Source organism: Helobdella robusta (assembly GCF_000326865.2).
Source record: "Helobdella robusta unplaced genomic scaffold HELROscaffold_28, whole genome shotgun sequence".
Classification (NCBI taxonomy): domain Eukaryota; kingdom Metazoa; phylum Annelida; class Clitellata; order Rhynchobdellida; family Glossiphoniidae; genus Helobdella; species Helobdella robusta.
Window position 1 is genome coordinate 510,194 of NW_008704435.1, and position 19,730 is coordinate 529,923.

General features: G+C 34.6%; 1 protein-coding gene across 1 annotated transcript; it reads right to left on the reverse strand.

Moving 5' to 3' along the window:
- Positions 1 to 2,246: 2,246 nt before the first annotated feature.
- On the reverse strand, positions 2,247 to 11,639 carry HELRODRAFT_173861 (hypothetical protein; the record flags this gene model as incomplete). Its single annotated transcript, XM_009020459.1, has 13 exons — positions 2,247 to 2,364; positions 2,841 to 3,105; positions 3,168 to 3,321; positions 3,697 to 3,811; positions 4,074 to 4,229; positions 5,131 to 5,258; positions 7,033 to 7,195; positions 7,638 to 7,847; positions 8,079 to 8,132; positions 8,477 to 8,637; positions 9,407 to 9,650; positions 9,841 to 10,066; positions 11,216 to 11,639. The coding sequence occupies 13 exons, from the start codon at positions 11,637 to 11,639 to the stop codon at positions 2,247 to 2,249; spliced, it is 2,418 nt and encodes an 805-aa protein (XP_009018707.1).
- Positions 11,640 to 19,730: the final 8,091 nt, after the last annotated feature.

Genomic DNA, 19,730 nt, shown 5'->3' on the forward strand with positions numbered 1-19,730 from the left:
ATTCCGACATCACTGTAGAGGAGCTTACAGAAGCTCTGAAAGCTATGAAGGATGGAAAGGCAGCAGGGCCCTCTGGACTCACAAATGACATTATCAAAGCATCTGGTACTGCAGGTATCCAAACGTTACTACAATTTTGCCGTGAAATCTGGAGAAATTGCTCAATGCCGACTGAATAGAACTATAGCATGACAGTCCCGCTATACAAAGGCAAAGGTGATCCATTGAACTGTTCATCATATCGGGGTATACGTCTGTTAGAACACTCCCTGAAAATTGTCGAAAAAATCATCGAGAGAAGATTAACGTCGTGCATCACAATTGGAAATTATCAATTTGGTTTTCGAGCGGGGAAATCAACAATTGATGCAATTCACATCCTTCGGCAACTGCAAGAGAAGTACCTCGCAAAGCATCAACAACTATCACACATTTTTGTAGACTTTGAAAAAGCATTTGATCGAGTTCCCCGTGAAGCAATCAGGTGGAGTCTACGTCGACAACTCATTCCAGAATATCTTGTTCGACTTGTGATGGAAATGTATATGAATAATAAGACTCTTGTCAGCACAACGGTTGGAAACACAGATGCATTTGACATCGGCGTTGGAGTTCACCAAGGCTCGATTCTTAGTCCACTGTTATTTATAACTGTGATGGAAGAAATCACAAAACCGGTACGCACTGGTGACATTTGGAATCTAGTATATGCTGATGATATCGTTTTAACAGCCACGTCTGAGCAGAATGCAGCACAGATGTTTGAAGATTGGAACACCAGACTCGCCGATCATGGATTCAAAGTCAACATCAGCAAAACCAAAGCAATGAACACTGGTGAACCCATCCAATCCACAGCTACTGGACGATGGCCCTGTTCAGTTTGTAAAGCTGGTGTAGGTAACAATTCAATCAAGTGTCAGCAGTGTAACCAGAGGTGTCACAAACGTTGTTCAAAAATAATTGGTACTTTATCTAAAGTGTCCAATTTTGTTTGTCCTGCTTGCGTCAATCCACAACAACAAATTCGAAATAGCACTGTTTTTGAAGCCATTAAGGTAGAGAAAGTTACATCGTTTAAATATCTAGGAGATGTTCTGGATTGTACTGAAACAGCTGAAGCTGCCGTTCGAGCACGCATACGTGCAGCCTGGAATAAATGGCATCTCCTTGCCTCTATATTGATGCGGCGTGACATCCCACTACCACTACGATCAATACTTCATAAATCTGTGATACGTCCGGTGTTGTTATATGGTGCAGAAACATGGCCAATGACAACCAAACTGGAACAACAACTTCAACGAACCGACATGAAAATGCTCCGATGGATGCAACGAATTAGTCTGAAGAACCACATCAAATCTACCGAAAGCTTGCGTCGTGCTGGTTTAGATGATATAAAGGACGAATGCCGGCAACACCGTCTGCGGTTGTTTGGTCATGTCAAACGAAGTGGAAACAGTGCCATAACTTCTCTTGCAGATGTTGAAGTACCTGGCACACGTCCCAAAGGCCGTTCAAAGAAGTCCTGGTCGCAAACAATCGAGCAAGACATGAAAGCTCTAAATTTAAATGAAATGGATACAACTGATCGTCTAATTTGGCGCAAAAAGTTGATGGCAAAGAAAACAACGTCCTACCTCGGGGAACCGGGACTCTGGACGCAAAACGAAGATTGATTGATTGATTTGATGTATGGCAGTAAGACATGGGCTACGAAAGTGGGAGATATGCAGCGTATGGAAAGGGCAGAAAAAATGATGATTAGGTGGATGTGTGGCGTAACAGTGAGGGACAGGGAAACGAGTGAAGAGCTCCGACAAAGGTTAAATATAGTAAATGTGCGTGATAGGGTGAGACAGGGTAGATTGAGATGGTTTGGACATGTGGAACGTAGAGAGGAGGATGGCTGGGTGTCAGCATGTAGACATGTGATAGTTGACGGGGAGAAGGGTAGAGGATGAGGAGGAAAAACTTGGAAGGAGTGTGTGGCAGATGACATGAGAAATATGAAGTTGAGAAGGGAAGATGCACAAGTCCGCAATGTATGGAAGAGTGGCATCCTTGGAAACCGTCCAGTCCGTGCAAGCGCGGAATTACGGACGTTAAAACGATGATGATGATGATTTAAAAAATGTTACAAGAAATTATTTAAAATTTTTTGTTTCAACTAAACAGCATAAATGTGCACAGGGTAACTTGGTAGTGACCTTGAGTTTCATGAAGGTCAGCAGCATATATGTTTAGAGGCGCTCAACCCTGATCTGCAGAAGCGCCCAGTGTTCGTTCCGAGGCAGAATCCCGGGTTGCCCTTTTCGCACGATCACACACACTAACACGATTTCTCCATTTGTCTCAATCCTGGACCAAGTTTGGTTTCAGGCCAGGAAGTTTGGATCTACCACTTCCTTATACTGTTAAACCTTATACTAATTTAGCATTTTTTTCACCCAGTCCTCATCTGCTCTCCTCTCCACATGGCCAAACCATCTCAGTCTAAGACTTCTAATTACATTTGACGTCTCATCCACCCCAGCTCTTCTTTTAATACCTCATTACTTAGCTTAGACCATTTTTCAGCAAAATTTCTTAACATTTGCCTTTGTTTTCTCCAGCTTTCCTACGTTTTCAGCTGTCATATCACAAAGCACTAAAGTCATTTCTCTAAATTATTCCAACTCTTTTATACTTTATGACCCCTAGTAACCCCATTTTGATTTGTAGATTATTTCACCCTGCATCGTTTACAAACTCCATATATATAATAATTGCACACGCGCGCACAAGCCCAAACATTGCTAGGTAGAGAGAGAGCTATCAGCAACCAGGACATTAACCTTTTACTGAGAGTCACTCCGCCGTCTCTCAGATGGTTCAACTCCTGCTCAGTGATCAGTGGATCGTGTCCGAGAACAAGTACAATAGGAGTGTCAGTGTCGGCTGGTTCGGCACAATTGATATGCGTCGTTGTTGTTGTTAGCGGTGTTGCTGTCGATGACGCTGGCACTGGTAGTGTTGCGGCATTTGTCCTTTTAATGAAGTGAGGTAGACTGATTCGGAAGGAGTCCAAGGAAGATGGTGAAGAGCACACCAAAAAGAAACCTATAGTAAAAAGTAAAATCCATTTATCATCATGATTTTGAAAAATTGAAATATAAACTAACCATGAAATTTGAAATTCGGTTGCACATCAAGCTGTACAAGTTGATCAACATTGTTTTTGATATTGCAACAAAAGTTGAAATTTTGGTTAATAATGTGAAATTCAATAGTCAACAAATCATCATCAATCCTCAACTGATCGTTTTCCAGAAGTGCCTGAAGGATAAAATATAAATAAAAAAATGTCGAGAGCTACACCAAAACATAACAAAACTTCATTAACTCGTCGTCATTTTGTTTCTAAATAAAATCTTATCCACATAAATTGGCGCTCAGTGGTGTAGCGGTAAAGTGTCTGGCACTGACCGAACTCAATTGCAAAGAGATCCCCGCCTACCACATGCAATGTATTAATATGTGATGCGTTGTCTCACTGTGTGTCTGTTGTTGATGCCATGCCTCGGAGAATTGTTGAAGAAAGATTCGTAACAATAGTAATAATAATAATAATAATAATAATAATAATAATAATAATAATAATAATAATAATATTAATAACAGTAGTAGTAGTAGTTAAGGTTAGAAACGAACGTGGATATCTTGATAGAACTCTAGAGCAAGTTCGTACTGTCCGACGATAGCGAAGTGGAGGTTGCAGTTGTTGCTCAGGTGGTCTGCTCCTCCCCCATTCATCATCACTTCTATGCTAAATTTTCAGAAATATTGTCAATATTGTCATTATCCCATCATTATCATATCCTCATCAACTCATAGTTACCAATTCAAAATCTCATAATCATCATCATCTCATCTTCATCATCACCTCGTAAACATCATTTTCACCATTTCTTGATCATTACTATCTGATAACCAACATCCACATAATAATTATCTAAACCATTATAGCAGGTGTATTAAAAATCCCTAATTAGCCGATGAATAGTAATATGGCGAACCAAAAAACTTACCAATCATAAAGTTTGTCGTTGAGTATAGTTTCAATTTGATGATCTGAACATGACTCTCTGAACATGCACCTCTCTTTTGATGCCCTCTGAATGAAACCAAGGTGGTTCAATATCAGAGATCTTCTATCTTCTTCCAGATAGGAAAGATGTTTATACCTGTTCATTCATTTGTTGTATGCATTCATTGCAGAACAAGTTCATTCATTTGTTGCATGCGTTCATTCCAGAACAAGTTTATTCATTTGTTACATTGTGGCATTTTGGAGACTCACCGAATGTTCGACCAAAATTTGATATTTGGCTTCGACCATTTTAAAAAACCGAACGCCGATTAGCTGAACATTGCAATTTTCATCAAGCTTTTTTGGGATTCCAGAACAATAATTGTTGATTTTTATTTGCGGAAAATTTTAAATTTACTTTGGCCATCATAGCTATTAAACCAACATAAATTGAACAAGAGATTAAAGATAATTTCAATGAATTCGATAAACACGAATCGCTTGTTTTTTTTTTCTCAATAACTTGTTTTTCATTTTAAAAAAATTAAAAAAGTTGCAAAACTTTGGTATTTGGCCAAATAGTAGATCGAGCATTCGGCCTTCGGTCAAATTCACAGTGTATCTACACATTCATTCAATCACTGCATGCAAAGCAAGATGAGTAGTAGAACGTACGATCATAAGGTTTTAGGTTAATAACCCGTGTTGCAATGGCCAGGTTGGAATTCAAAATGCATGAATTTACTTAACTATTTGTTAAAATTCACTATTCAATATTTTTCAGACAACAAAAAACACACAGTGCATGTGAAAGCACGTGAAACAACTCATCACACACATCGCATGTGACAGGCGGGGATCTCTTCACTACTGATCCCTGCAGCAGCAGTACCAGGCATATTTTTAACACCATCACATCATCGCACTGCTAAACACCTTACATCTTAGCAAACATCTGACTTTACACGTATTTATACGTATATCACGTGTAATAATTCTGAGTAAGACAAAAGAATTCATTACATTACAAAACAATAAGAATTGAATGAGCTAACCGATATTCTTGTTGCAGTTTATTGTTGATATCCTTTACATCATCGTTACTTATCTGGCAATTTTCATATCTTGTAAACAACTCAGCATTTTCATGAAGCAATTCCTGGAAGTCCAACTTGGCTCTATCCTGCATGAACAGAATTGTATAGCAAGTTATTCATGTTTTTATGCAATGAATCTCTTACATGTATGCATGCACGTACGTATGTATGTATGCATGCATGCATGCCAATTACAATTCCGAATTCACATAGGGCTCATTAATCACAATCAATAGGTTACTTTGTAAAACTTATTGAACACACACGTCTTCAACTTCTTCATAAATTCTGCAGTTGTCAAATCAGGTTGTCTTACATCATTCGGAAAACAGTTCCAAAATGTCGGTCCAGCAACTTCAAAATCTTTTCCAGCTGTTTTCAAATTAATCTTTCTAACATGTAGAATGTTCATGCATGGTGGCCTTAAACTGTGATGAGAACGAATCGTTGAAGCTCTGTAACATTGATTTGCAAACCATTCATATGTAAAATAAAACTTCAAGTTTGAACAAAGTTTTTTCTTTAACAAGAAACCGGTGTAGAGCTTTCAAAATCGGAGAAGTACTTGATTAGTTTTGCCGCCTGGTTCTGTATAAGTTGTAATTTATTACGCCGCTCATCATCTTAAATTCCATACAGGAGACTATTACAGTGATGCAGTCTGGATGCACCAATAAAACAAGACCATTTTTGTCAAGCCTTTTTCCTTTTTTAATTTTAATAACCTGTTCATCCATCGTCAAACCTTGTCGAAGATAAAACCCATATTTGAGACCGCATCAGAAAATCGGATGTCAGTCATGCACAAGCAGATAGAGTTTTCCTTAACTAGACATAGTTGCTGCCAGGTCCTAACAATCATGACTGAGTTTTTGTTTGGTTCATCTTCAATCTATTTTTATCCAACCCTTCACTGACGTCATTAATGCATCTAACAAGTTTGTCCGACATATTTGAAAACTTGGACGGGTAGCATAAGGCACATAATTGTTTGTCATCAGTATACTTGTGACAATAAAAGCCAAACTTAGAAAGAACAGAGACCCTAGCACCAATCTCTGAGGTACCCCGGATATCAAGTAGTCAACACTAGAAGTCTTACCAAACACTATGTATGTACGTATATATATATATATATATATATATATATATATATATATATATATATATATATATATATATATATGTATGCATGTACAATCCAGGTTCAAACTCATTCACCATTGTTATACGTGTTGTGTGTTGAGTTTTGTTGAATATTTTACGTTTCAAAAAAAGTTGAGTTAAATTGGGAATTTTTAAAAGCATAATAAAAAATCTCATGGTTGGCAAATTTAAAATGATTGAAAACTTTGTGTGCTGCAACCAAGAGGCATTGTGGCCATAGAATCACCAAACACGTTTATACATTTACAACACTTATAATTTTTTAATCTGCTTTATGGAGGGCTAACTTGGGATTTTTGAAAAATTTCTTGACAATTATTCCAAAGAATAAATTAACCCTGTTTTACTTGATTATCGCAATTCCAAATTTCAAAAAGTCGTTAAATATTCATTAACTTAGACAATTTTTGAATTACTTTAAAACACAGATGTCACCTATGCAAGACTAACTATCAAAAATAACGATTAACAATATAATTATAAATCATACATGTTATGAATTTAGTTTATCCAGTTGAATTAAGTTTAAATTTGCAAAAACAATAAAAATAACGATTAAGAAATATAACAAAAGACGATGCATGTATTGGGGTGAGTTTTTCAATTAACTTCAGCTGACTGGAGACGATGATACGATGATGGGTGAGTATGAGTGGCGCAACAACAATGACAACGACATCAAAGTAAATGAACCTTCAAAACTTTCTGGTAGTCATCAAAGATATCCAATTTGTCCTTGTCAGAAAGTGAAGAGAAGCATTCCCTGCCGACGAAGTAGATGCTGACCTCCTGCAGTGACTGGCCCGGACGCATGTGCTTGTTCTCCTCCAGCATCTGACGGAACTCTCTTTTGTACCTTCGTTTCGTTAAATATGCATGACATGTTTACCAGTACATACATTTAAAACTTCATATAAACAATACATATACTTTTAATTTTTTTTATATTTTAAGCGTGATTACAAAAGCAACAACACGCACGCATGTCTGACGTATGATGACAAAGATGACAAAATTTGTGCACGTTTAACCGGAGCAGCATAGTACGCATTTTTGCAAGTCAAGCCAAATAATTCGTACAAAAATATATAGTGAAAATATTGGCTAAGATATCAATCAAAATATTCATTTTTCATTTTTAAAAACTAGTTCCAGATTAACACACACACACACACACACACACACACACACACACACACACACACACACACACACACACACACACACACACACACACACACACACACACACACACACACACACACACACAAGCACATGTTAAGTCATAAAGAACAAACTCAATCTTCCTCTTCTCTACTCTGAGGTGGTTCACGTAATTCCTGTAGACGAGTTCAGCTTGGTGAGTCTCAAGTAAGTCTAGCGGGATGCGACCATCATTCCTGTCAAGCAATGCACTGTCCATCCACTGCATGTTGTCCGGTAGGACCACAAAATGAGACATGAACTTGTCATGCTTCTTTAACCAGAGCAGCATGGAGTACCAACTCCTTTTTATTTCGATGGTTTTAACAAACAGTTCAGCTCAAATATAAATATTATTCAACCACATACACTTATAATTCATTCAAATTACAAAATGATCAATAAAATATTAAGGTCAAATAAACAGATCATAAAAAGTAAATTGAAAACAATAGATGGCATAAAATTAAAATGGAACACAATCATTCAAGTTGCACATTAAATATAATGATAATAATATATTTCATTGAGTTTACTTGTCAGCAACGGCATCAAAATTGGGAAGGACCTCCTTCAGCACACATTCAAGCCTGTTGTTGTTGCACATTCGTTAATTTATGGCATGAATGAAGAAAATATCGTACCTATCACCAAATCAAAACTAACTAATCTAAGCATCACTCCAATGTATGTAAGTCATTCATGCATCTAATTTTATATGCATGACTGGGACCACACCCATCAACTTTCAAATAATCCAAATTTTTATTAAAGTAAGCATATTAACTACAAGCCATTTCTCATGTGTATATAATTATACTGAATGACATGAAGGAAAACTAAATGTGAAACATATTCTTATTATAAGGCCCCTCAAAAGATGAAAAAAATTGTAAAATCAATGTAAAATGTGAAGGCAATTAAATAAAAGAACCTTTCTAAATATTTCTTCTGCTTCATTTTTATGTACTCTTCCTTAACAGTAATCAGATATTTTCTGAAAACCCTCCCCGCTTGGTCAGTTCCAAACAACTGAATGTAGGAAAGGAAATCAGCATTGGATTGCAGTTGTTGGTGTATGGGAATCCACAAGGCCTATTTCAACAGTTAAGTCATTTCAGATTGTTAATAACAACAACAACAACACACGTTTAGACGACATTTTCCCCGAGATCGGGGGTTGCCGCTTGGCTACCCATGACGAAACCGAAATACCCCTCGACGCCATTCTGCCGGATACTGAGGGCCATTGTCACTTCTGTCATCATAAGTAATTTATTTGGCTAATTTTTACGCAGGACGCCCTTCCTTACGCAACCACAGTTATAAGCGGTGGGCCTAGCCTTTGATGATCCAACATCACTCACAAGGCAGTGAGGGTCAGTTTAATGTCATAACCAAAACAGAAGATTGTTACCGTCAAAACCAATTTTTTTTTTTTTTTTTTTTTTTATCAGTCAAAACCAAATTACAGATTGTTAATAAATAATTTGGTTTTGACTGATAAAAAATAATTTGTTTTTGACGGTAAAACATTTTTTTATATAATTTTAAACGTTAAATACGTTAAATATGAACTGTTTTCTATTAATTTAAATAGTGAAAATTAATTAAAAAATTGTAAAATTACATATATCAAAAATTATAAAAATGAATTACAGAAAATATCACATTTTGATAAGAACATGAAAGAACTTTAAATTTATAAATATTTCTACCCAATCATAATCATTAACGGCCTCTACTGTACAATCAGATGATTCAGATAAGAATAAAACACAGAAATAGAAAAGTCTACAATTCCTCAACACTTTTGATCAAACCATTCTCTCCACAGAGAAGAAAGCAAAATGATCAAATGTACCTTATAATCAGTTCCCACGTGGCTTTTAATCAGTGACATGAAAGCATTCTCGGTGATCTCTTTCGTCTCCATGACGACCCTGTGAGCATCGGCGTACGATGGCACCTTGCTTCGATTCTTTGGAGTTTTCTCGATGAGGTGAACAAGGGACATGAAGGCAGCCTCGACGTTGACATTTTCATGCGCGGATGTCTCAACTATGGGAATGATGCCTCGTTCCTTCAGGTCTTTCTTCAGGACCAACCTACATTTTTTTATGTCAGGCTCATTTGTTTGGTTTGAGCTATATAAAAATTCGTTAAATAATATTTAAAAGTGAACTTAATTTGCATTCTTGATAGTCTAAATACAAATACTCACCTAAATGTCAAACATCCAAAAAGTATAGCATTTGAAATAATGTATTATTAAATACTAAATGTTGGAAAACCAACTTCTCGACTTCTGCAGCGAACGGTTTGTACGCTTGATCATTCTTGGTGGTGGCGATGGTGATGGGCTTCTTAGTTCTGATGAGTTGTGTGAGTATGCAGTGCATGTGGTCCAACTGCACTTCAATCGGTCGGTTGGATGTCGTGCTAACATCGAAGACACAAATGAAACCGTCGACATTAAATCTTCCATCTGGCATCAGATGTTCGTCAAACTCGTGCTCGAGACCTGCAAGTTACGAACACCATCGTTCATTTTATCGTTCACTATCATATTATTTGTTGTGTGTGATAGAATTGCTGTTTTATTACGCTAGGATTCACTTAGGCTTAGTTTTGAATAGATAGACGAAATAAAATTAAAAATTTGTTTTTAATAATTAATTTGATAGCTTTTGAAAATTATCAAAACAATACTTTTGATAATTTTCTGTATGGCGCGATGGTGTAATGGTTAAGGTGCCTGGCATTGTTGATGCAGTGTCCGGGTTCGAATGCAAAAAGATCCACGCCCATCACATGCAAAAGTGTGTGATGCGTTCACGTGTATTTATGCACCGCGTGTCTGTTGTAATAATGATAATGCGCCTCAGTCGCTTGCCATATAAAAATAAAATGACATTATTATTACTACTATTATTTGCTATCATGATATATTTCATTATGGTGTACATGACTTTTCCTAAGTTGCTTCATTTGTCGTTAATGCAACTGTCATTGATGCTTTCAGAAGAGTGCAAACTATTTTCATGCTTAATTGAAAATGACAATGTTGGTCTTATTAAAATAAAAAAAACACTTCTTAAACATAATCAGCTAGCACAAGTCAACTCCTAAATTTTATAAAATGATCACATTATATTTTATAATGATTCTCATGCATAGACTTCAAAAGTACTTTGAAGCTTCATCACATACATTTGCTTCTCGTTACTTTCTCATTTCTACTTTCTCAACAGATGTTGATAGCAATTTACAATGGAAACATAAAATTATGCTTATAAAAATCAGACTAATTTTCAAAAATCCCTTAAATCTTTTTTAAATGCTTAGAATAACCAAATTTTAGTGGTACGGATAAAATCTTGAAACATCCATTATGCGTGTCTATTATGTGAAACATCCATTATGTGTGTCTATTAAAATTTTGAATGCTAATTAAATCTCTACATGTGAAAACGTTATTTCAAAAAAATTAATTTTGAACACCAATCTCAAGTTGATGTCAGTTGTATTCTTCCTAGGTTTGCAAATGTATTTGATCAGCCACAATAGATTGGGTGAAACTTCCTCAAATGAAGCTCAGTAAGAACAACTATGTCAGTTGCTTCATGCCTAACAAAAACATGAAAAGATAAAAATCTGAACGTGTACCAACCTAACTGATTTTTGCATATGTATGCCAGTTTTTCTGCAGATTGTAGCTTGCAAGCAGCACATCTTTTGTAATAAGGATCCGTTTTGCCTATCTTGAAAGGCTGAAAAGAGGAATCGTCAACAAATTCAGTTTGCTCGACTATCCTAAAAACGTATTCAGCTCCATCATCGACTTTCCTGGTGGAGCCCCAGTACAAGAAGTGATCGTTGTTAACTACCCGACCTGCAAAGTCACTCTCACTCAAGACAGAAATGTGATCTGTGTAGTAATCATCCGCCAGTGGCCGAACAAATCTGTTAATCAAGCACGACTTGCCAACTCCCAAAGAACCTTTTTCTTTTTCCGTGCCAGATAAACCAACGACGGATATGTTGTAGATTTTGTCTACCTTCTTAGACATGGATTTTGTTATGGTATGACTCATTTGTCATTATCCAAGTAGCAGATTAACATTTAGAATTTCTTTTAAAACTTCAATCTATTTTGGGGATTAAAAAAATATAAATAAAGAAATATATGTAAATAAATCATGGGGTTATCATACAACCTTAACATATAGTACCATGAAATAAGAATAATGAAAATCAGTTTGATGAAAAAATGGACAATAACATTGTGACAGTCACATTTCAGAACAACTAACAACTAGCACGTTAGGAATTATGTTGCATGAAAAATATACAGACTGCACCAGTCGAACAAGTTCAACAAATATAACATTGATATATTTATAAAATATACTTATACTAAGTTTGGAAATGAATTATATTATATTATAATTAAACATAAATTATATTTATAAGATGTCTACAAATATCTGCATTTTTAAATAAAACATTTACAAAATCTTGAATCATTTTACATGTTGTAATTTATATTAAATTAAAAAATTAAAAATGATTATAAAAAAGTTTAAGTAAAGTTAAACTTAAGTTTTAAATCATGTTCAGCATGTTAGTTGAGCCAAGCAAAAATAAGGCAATATAGAAAATGACTTACTGAAGTGGAGACTGAAGAATAAAGAACAACAAAACAAACAAATAAGCAGGAAAAATTTTACGTTTTAGTTTAGTTAGGTAGAATTAGAAAAAGGCACAACTAATAAAGCAACCATTCGCACAAAGGATTTTCGCAGAATGGACCACGATTTCCCCTTGAAATTGCAGTCCACACAATAGACTTTTTGTACAACGGACTCCGATACAATTGATCAAACCATTTATCCTACGAAAAATAGAATAAATAGCTTACATGGTTCAGACAAATGACATCAGTTTTTTTTAAGAGCAGTTGAGCAAAATCAAATGAAAAAATTTAGAAAGAAAACAAACTTTGTCAAAAAAAGTTAAAGCAAAATTAAGCAAAGTATCTCAAAAAAACTTTTTCTTAGTTTTTGCACTTTTTACTGCTTTTCTACTTGTTGCTAAGTGTTTCTGAGAAGTGAAAAAAAATACAAATTGATTGGGTTCACTAAATTTCACTTGTTTATCTGATTTTTTCTCATTTTTTTTGTTTTTCTTTAAATTTTTAGTTCGGCGCAGAACCAATTATTTTGATTTACATAGAACATAGAAGTTTTCTATGGTAATTCGTGTTTTGCATAACCTGACTTTTCTTACAATGGACTTCCTCGCGGAACGGATTAAGTCTGTGGTGCGGGGAACCCTATACTTTAAACTAAAATTACTGATACAGTATTTATTTTTAATACTAAATTTTACTTACCTACGGTCAGAATTCGATTTCCTTCGTTGCCGTCTGGACTTATTTACTCACCCTCACTACTTTATATTTTTATAATATAAAAGAATTGACTAAAGTCAGCAAACGTTCCCTAATCTAACCCTGACACTAACCAGCTCACAATTACTACTAAATATCACTATGTTATAAAAGCATAAAATAATTTATTTTTATTATTTCATAAAAATATTTAATTTACTAAACTTTTTATTTTTCCAGAATTGCTTAAAACTGAACGTTTGCTGGTGAACATTTGCTAGCTTTTCCCAAGTTATAAAAGTTACTAAATTATTTCTCGTTGAAATAAAAAAGTAATTAAAAGTTGAAATGAGTTTGGCACTGCAAGAAGTGGCAGTGAAGTAAAGTAGCGACGATCGGATAAGTTTATTTTGCAAAATTATAATGCGTTAACATTTTTCTTTTGTCACTTAACGGTTATAATTATTTGAAAAAAAACAACTGGCTACTTCCTAACAAATACAATTTAACACTAATAAAACAATCGGCAGAACCAAAACAAACAAAACATTATTCATTTGCGTCTGTGAAATCGACTCAGATGCATGCAAGTTATTAACATCAGTGACCCGAAGGCCCGAATTCTTAAAAATAAGCTTTGCTATCGGGCGGATTTTTTTAAGCCATGATCTTTCATCATGATATTGCCCTGCTGATTGCACACCTCAATTATTTCTGATTTTACTCTGTATTTTCTAGTGTAAGCTGTTTGCTTGAATAAACGAGTGCGTGGGTCAGGCCAGTAAGTTATCTCAGTTGGCCTAAGTGTAATGTCTCGCGCTGTCGTGACTTTTGGTCCGAAATACTGAAATGCGTGTGCTCGTTATTTATGTGGTGTTGCCTGAAAATATAGCTACAAGTACGGAATGGCATGATATGAAAGCATTTCCGCTCACATTAGAGCTGAAAAAGAAAATATAATATAAATAACGGTCGTCATCCATTATATTTGAAGCAGGAAACGTCTTAATAAAGATGTCTGTAGCAGGTAGCACGTAGAAGTTTAAAAACAATACATTGACGCAATCGTTTCCAATCAATGTCCTCATATCAATTACATCATCACAAAAGGCTTTCAAACATTTCACGCACTCCAAACACTCTGTTCACATGGTCTCAGAGGCATCAAATTATTCGACATCACCGGATCACTCATCATCTCACGCATCAAATATGCAGCTTCCTCCTGGTCTGGTTTTGCCACGCAACAACAACTTCAGCAGCTACAACCTCTCATCAAAAAACTAATTCGCTTCAACTACCTACCTGCATCATATCCAACCGTCACTCAGATTATTTAACTCACTCGATTCAAGGCTGTTCAAGAAAGTAGAAAATAACAGCAACCACGTCATCTATCCTCTACAACCACCAATCAAAACTACAACACACAACCTTCGTCAGCGCAAACATAACTATAAATTCATCGCCCAATCTACATACCAGGAAAAGACCTTCATCACAAGGCCCCTCAAACATATTAGCACTTTAGAAAACTTTATCATTACTGAACTAGTTTTTTTCTTATAGATCACTTCACTTTTATCGAGCACCTCACTAACTCACTAAGTCATCATTTAGTCTATTAATAAGTCATCAAACATATTAATAAGATTAAAACTTTTTCACTCACAGGCCTAGCCTTTATTTATCGATCACCTCACTAACTCACTAAGTCATCATCTTCTAGTCTATCAATTTGCCGTTAATTCATTTTATATTCCATCGTCAATTACTTTTCTTTTATTTTTCTTATTATTATTATTTATTTTATTCTAACATATTTTATTTTTCATGTTTTATCATTTTTCTTCCTCACTTTTTGTCTTTATTTTCTCACTTATTTGTTTAATTTTGTTTTACTGCCTTGCATGTTGTTACAGTTTTTGCGTCTGTCACATCCTGATTTTTAAAGAATAATAAAAAAAATAAAAAATACTAGTATAGTATTTTTACCCTAATCACACACACTCGCACACACACACACACACACACACAAAAGAAAGAGAGAGAAAGAGAGAGTCGTCCGGTGGCAGATCAATATTTATTGTAGGAAGTTACAACGACACGAAAGGCTACTTCCACGGTGAACTAATAAATGAAAACTGTAAAGAAATAAAAAACATTAAACGCAAAGATATCATCATCAAAAATTCAAATCACAATAAAAGAAAACTGATTTTTATTTTTAATCATCATCATTGCGGTTCATCCAACGGTTGTCTCAAGCCATTAATCCTTCAGTGCTTTGTCTCCAATTTTGGCCACCTTAACCATCTTATTGCAAGAAGTTACAACGACACAAAAGGCTACTTTCCGGAGAACTAATAAATGAAAGCTGTAAAGAAATAAAAAACATGATATTTTAAGTATATGCATGGGTGTTATTATCAGCTTCTGCGGTTTTGACAATTGTTTACAATGTTAACAGTTCCCAATTTTATTTTTTTTATTTATTTTATTTATTTATTTATTTGAACAAAGCACGGGCTATTGCCCATTACCGAATTTACAGGAAAAAAAATACATAGTATTATACATGCATACCACGATACATTCGTACAATTGCTTCACAGGTATAACCACGAAGATAATGCATTATACCATGGCAGATTGAAAATAATTTCCAAAAACAATAAATTAACACTAACAGTGTCTCTTGAGTGTCACCATAAATGCAAACTTATAAACCAAGATATAATAAAATACTTTATCCATCTAACCTAGAAATTTCATTAACTATTTACCAATCAATAAAAAAAAACCAAACAATCATATGAAAAACAATAATAATAATAAGAAAGTTATGAAGTCAATATAAAATATAATTAACCAAAAAATTTATAAATGAAATACGCATATGCATTCAACCATAAATGGGTAATGAAATAATCAATCCAAGTCAATCATACATATTCCCAGTCATTACTGATAAAAAATAAAACAAATACATATTTTTACCTATATTTATGCTCATATTTTTACCATATGATAATTATTACATTAACCTCATAATAATGAGTATTATAAATGTTGCATGAGTAATTCTCTCATTAATCCACTCCCATCCATCCATGAAAAATTCTTATTCAATCATACTAATAGATTAAAAATCTCAAACCATTTCTACTTATCAACACACACATCCAATTGAACCGTCAGTTTAAAAGTATCACCTATATTGAAATTTAGCATCACCCCAAAACAAATCCAAACGAGATTTAAAAACACTTGTATTTGGAGAGTCAACAACAGATTGCGGGAGTCTATTCCAGTCCGCGACTACTCTGTTACAAAAAAAATATTTTCTAACATCCTTGTGAGATAAACCTGTTGACAACTTCATATGATGCCCTCTAGTTCTCCCATCATTATTGAGCAACATGAACGAATGATCAGTATCTGGATTGGCCACCAACATTTTATATAAAAAAATCAGGTCCGCTCTAGTTCTTCGATATTTCAAAGAATGCAAGTTCAATTTTTTTAATCTATCAATATACTCTAAACCATAACAAGAACGGATAGATCTAGTAGCTCTTCTTTGAACTTTTTCAATCATTTTTATTAGGTTTATGTGATGTGGGCACTAAACCTGTACCGCATACTCTAGATGTGGTATAACCAAGCCTTTGTAGAAACATAGGTAAGCCTCTTCATCAATAAGTCTAAAATGCCTGTTTATGATGCCCAACATTGTGTTGGCTAACTTAACTTTACTATATATATGATCTCTAAATTAGAGTTTATCATCAACAAACACACCTAAGTCTTTTATTACTTTGACTACTTGGGTCACTTGTTTGACCTGGGCAGAATCCCACATTTCATAAATATTATTATATTTATTTCCGAACTTCAATACGCAGCATTTATCTACATTTGGAATCATACGCCAGACATTTAGCCAATTTTGCATATTGATCACATTTAGTTGCATGGACTTCAAGTCATCTGGACATTTGATAATTTTAAACATCTTTGCATCATCCGCAAAAAGATATATATTCTCACATGCTGAAGGGAGATCATTAATATAAATTGTAAACAGTAGAGGTCCCAGGATACTACCTTGGGGAACTCCACTAGTAGCATCAAACTTTGAAGACAATGCATCACCCACTCGCACCCTGAAGTTTCTCTTCTTAAGATATTCACTTATCCAAACAAGAATTTTGTTATCGAATCCATATTTCTTTAGTTTCAGTAACAAACAGTTGTGAGATATCCTATCAAAAGCCTTCTCGAGATCAGTATATATGACGTGTACCTCCTCATCACAATCAACACCCATTGTAACTTTATCCAAAAATGTCAGCAACTGAAGAGTCGTCGATCGTCCGGGCAAAAACCCATATTGATTTCGGTGAGATAAATTATTCGTCAGAAAATAATTCAAAACATGGTCCTTAATAATTGATTCCATCATTTTACAACACACAGAAGTAAGAGAAATAGGCCTGTAGTTACTAACCAAACTTTTACTTCCTTTTTTGTGTATTGGTATTACTATGCGAGCCTTCCAATCTGCTGGAATCATACCGGTATCTAGTGAACATTGAAAAATTTGCCTAACTGCAGAAACAACAACTGTTTTACTTTCCAACAATATCCGTGGATAAATATTATCAGGCCCTGCAGATTGTTCTTATCCAATAAAGAAATCTTTTTAGACACTACGTCATCATTGAATTGCAATTCATCCATTCCGGCAGCCGGAACCAATGGATATAACGAGTCATTATAATTAACCTCATTGTCAAGTTTATAAACCGATGAAAAGAACTTTGCCAAAGCTTGGGCTTTTTCATCATCACCCGTGAGATCTGTGTTCTGTATTCTGAGTGTTTCTACCCTGTCCACTGTTGTTATTTTCTTCTTCACCTGTTTCCAGAACAGTTTTGGGTTGTTATGATAGTTTCTGGCAATAAAATTCTGGTTATCTCTGTCCAGCTGTTTACATTCTGCTCGAACTTTATCTCTCGTAGACCTGAAACTTTGCAATAAGTCAACGTCTCCATATTTATAGATTCTTTTCCAATAGTAGTGCTTAAGCTTGATAAGTCACCTCAGTTTAAAGTTGACATGCTTAACAACACAGCTACCACATATTTTTATAGGAACATATTTTGAAGTAGCCTCACTAATCAAAAAACAAAATTTTTGCCATAAATTTTCTACGTTGCTCTTTTGGTTTACATCCACAGTTGTATCAACAGATAACATGCTAGAAAGATATTTGTTAATTGCATCGTACTGTCCAAGATTAAAACACAACTTCTTCCTAGGTTTACTGTGCAAAATTGAACAATCAAAAATTTTAAATGAAATCAATAGGTGGTCACTTTTGCCCAGAGGAGATAAATACTGTAAATCTTATTTGAAACTGTCATTCGGGCTTTTCCCTTTTTTCGACCAGAAGAGATTCTTTTCAATACAAAAAACGTAAACCAATTTCAGTGCATCCTTTTGTGTATTTAGTATTGTACAAATAAAATTCTTTATGAAAAACGCATAAATCTTATCTATTCAGAGGCGTAAACATATCCAAGGCCACACTACTGAAATTTTGTTTGCCAACACTAATAGCAATTTTTTTTGTATATTTCTATTTAAGTTTTTTGAATTTTGTTAACAATAAACCGGTCATTTTTTTACAATTATTTTATTAATAAAAGCATTTTTTTTACAGTCTATATGGTTCGAACATATTATTGAATGGAAAATTGAGCAAGTCTCTAGGCAAATATACGTTTAGTCAAACCTGGACATAAACCGCGGATCGTGCATAGGCCCTTTAAGTTGTATAACTTTTATTTCAATGGTTTTACTGGAGACAAAGGTTAAACGCAAAGATGTCATCATCAAAAATTCAAATCACAATAAAAGCAAACTGTTTTATATTTTTAATACAGTTCATCCAACGGCTGTCTTTAGCCAATGCTTCTTCAGTGTTTTGTCTCCAATTTTGACCAACTTAAGCAATTTTCTGTTGCTGTTTTGTGAAGATAAAGTTCCGCTTTTTTAAAATCCTGCTCAACGATTGTTCCATTTATTGTTTAATTTTTCTCTCATTCTGCTTCAAATTTCTCATCACCATTTTCAAAGCGATCTTTATAGCTGATTCCATAGAATTTTAGTGCGTTTGCGTCTTTTACAAACCTTCTAAACTTTCGGGGATCCTGCCATAATCATCCATACGCTTTAGTACGTGCGTTCATTTTATATGCTGATCAGCAACACAATTTTTATCTCAATTTTGACCTTAACAAAAATGGGGCCCTTCTTGGCTACGTGTACGCCTCTGTGGATAGATAAGGTATTTGTAGAGCCCAGAATCAACCTGTAACTATCAAAAAACGCCATTTACGCAATGTTTAACAGCGCTTTTCAATTAATTTCCTACTGAAGGTATTAATATTATAAGTATATGACCTAGACCATGCATTACTAATTCGAAAAGCAACCTGGAATCAGAAAATATGACATTTTGAAAAATATATGCCTAACTCTATGTGCTGTAAAGCTTTCAAAGTTCAAAATGTTACATTATTCCATTTTTTCGTTTTAAAAAGGCAGCGATGTTAAGAAATTATATTTTCTATTTGGTGTCTTCGCTCACCCTCGCCTATCATCTTAAAAAATAATGGAAATGAATAAGTAGTCTGTTTGTTTTCATTATTGAACACTTTCTGAGTTTAAAAATTGACTTGCAAAATATGTTCTAAATAAGATGTCTGCACGTCAATTTACA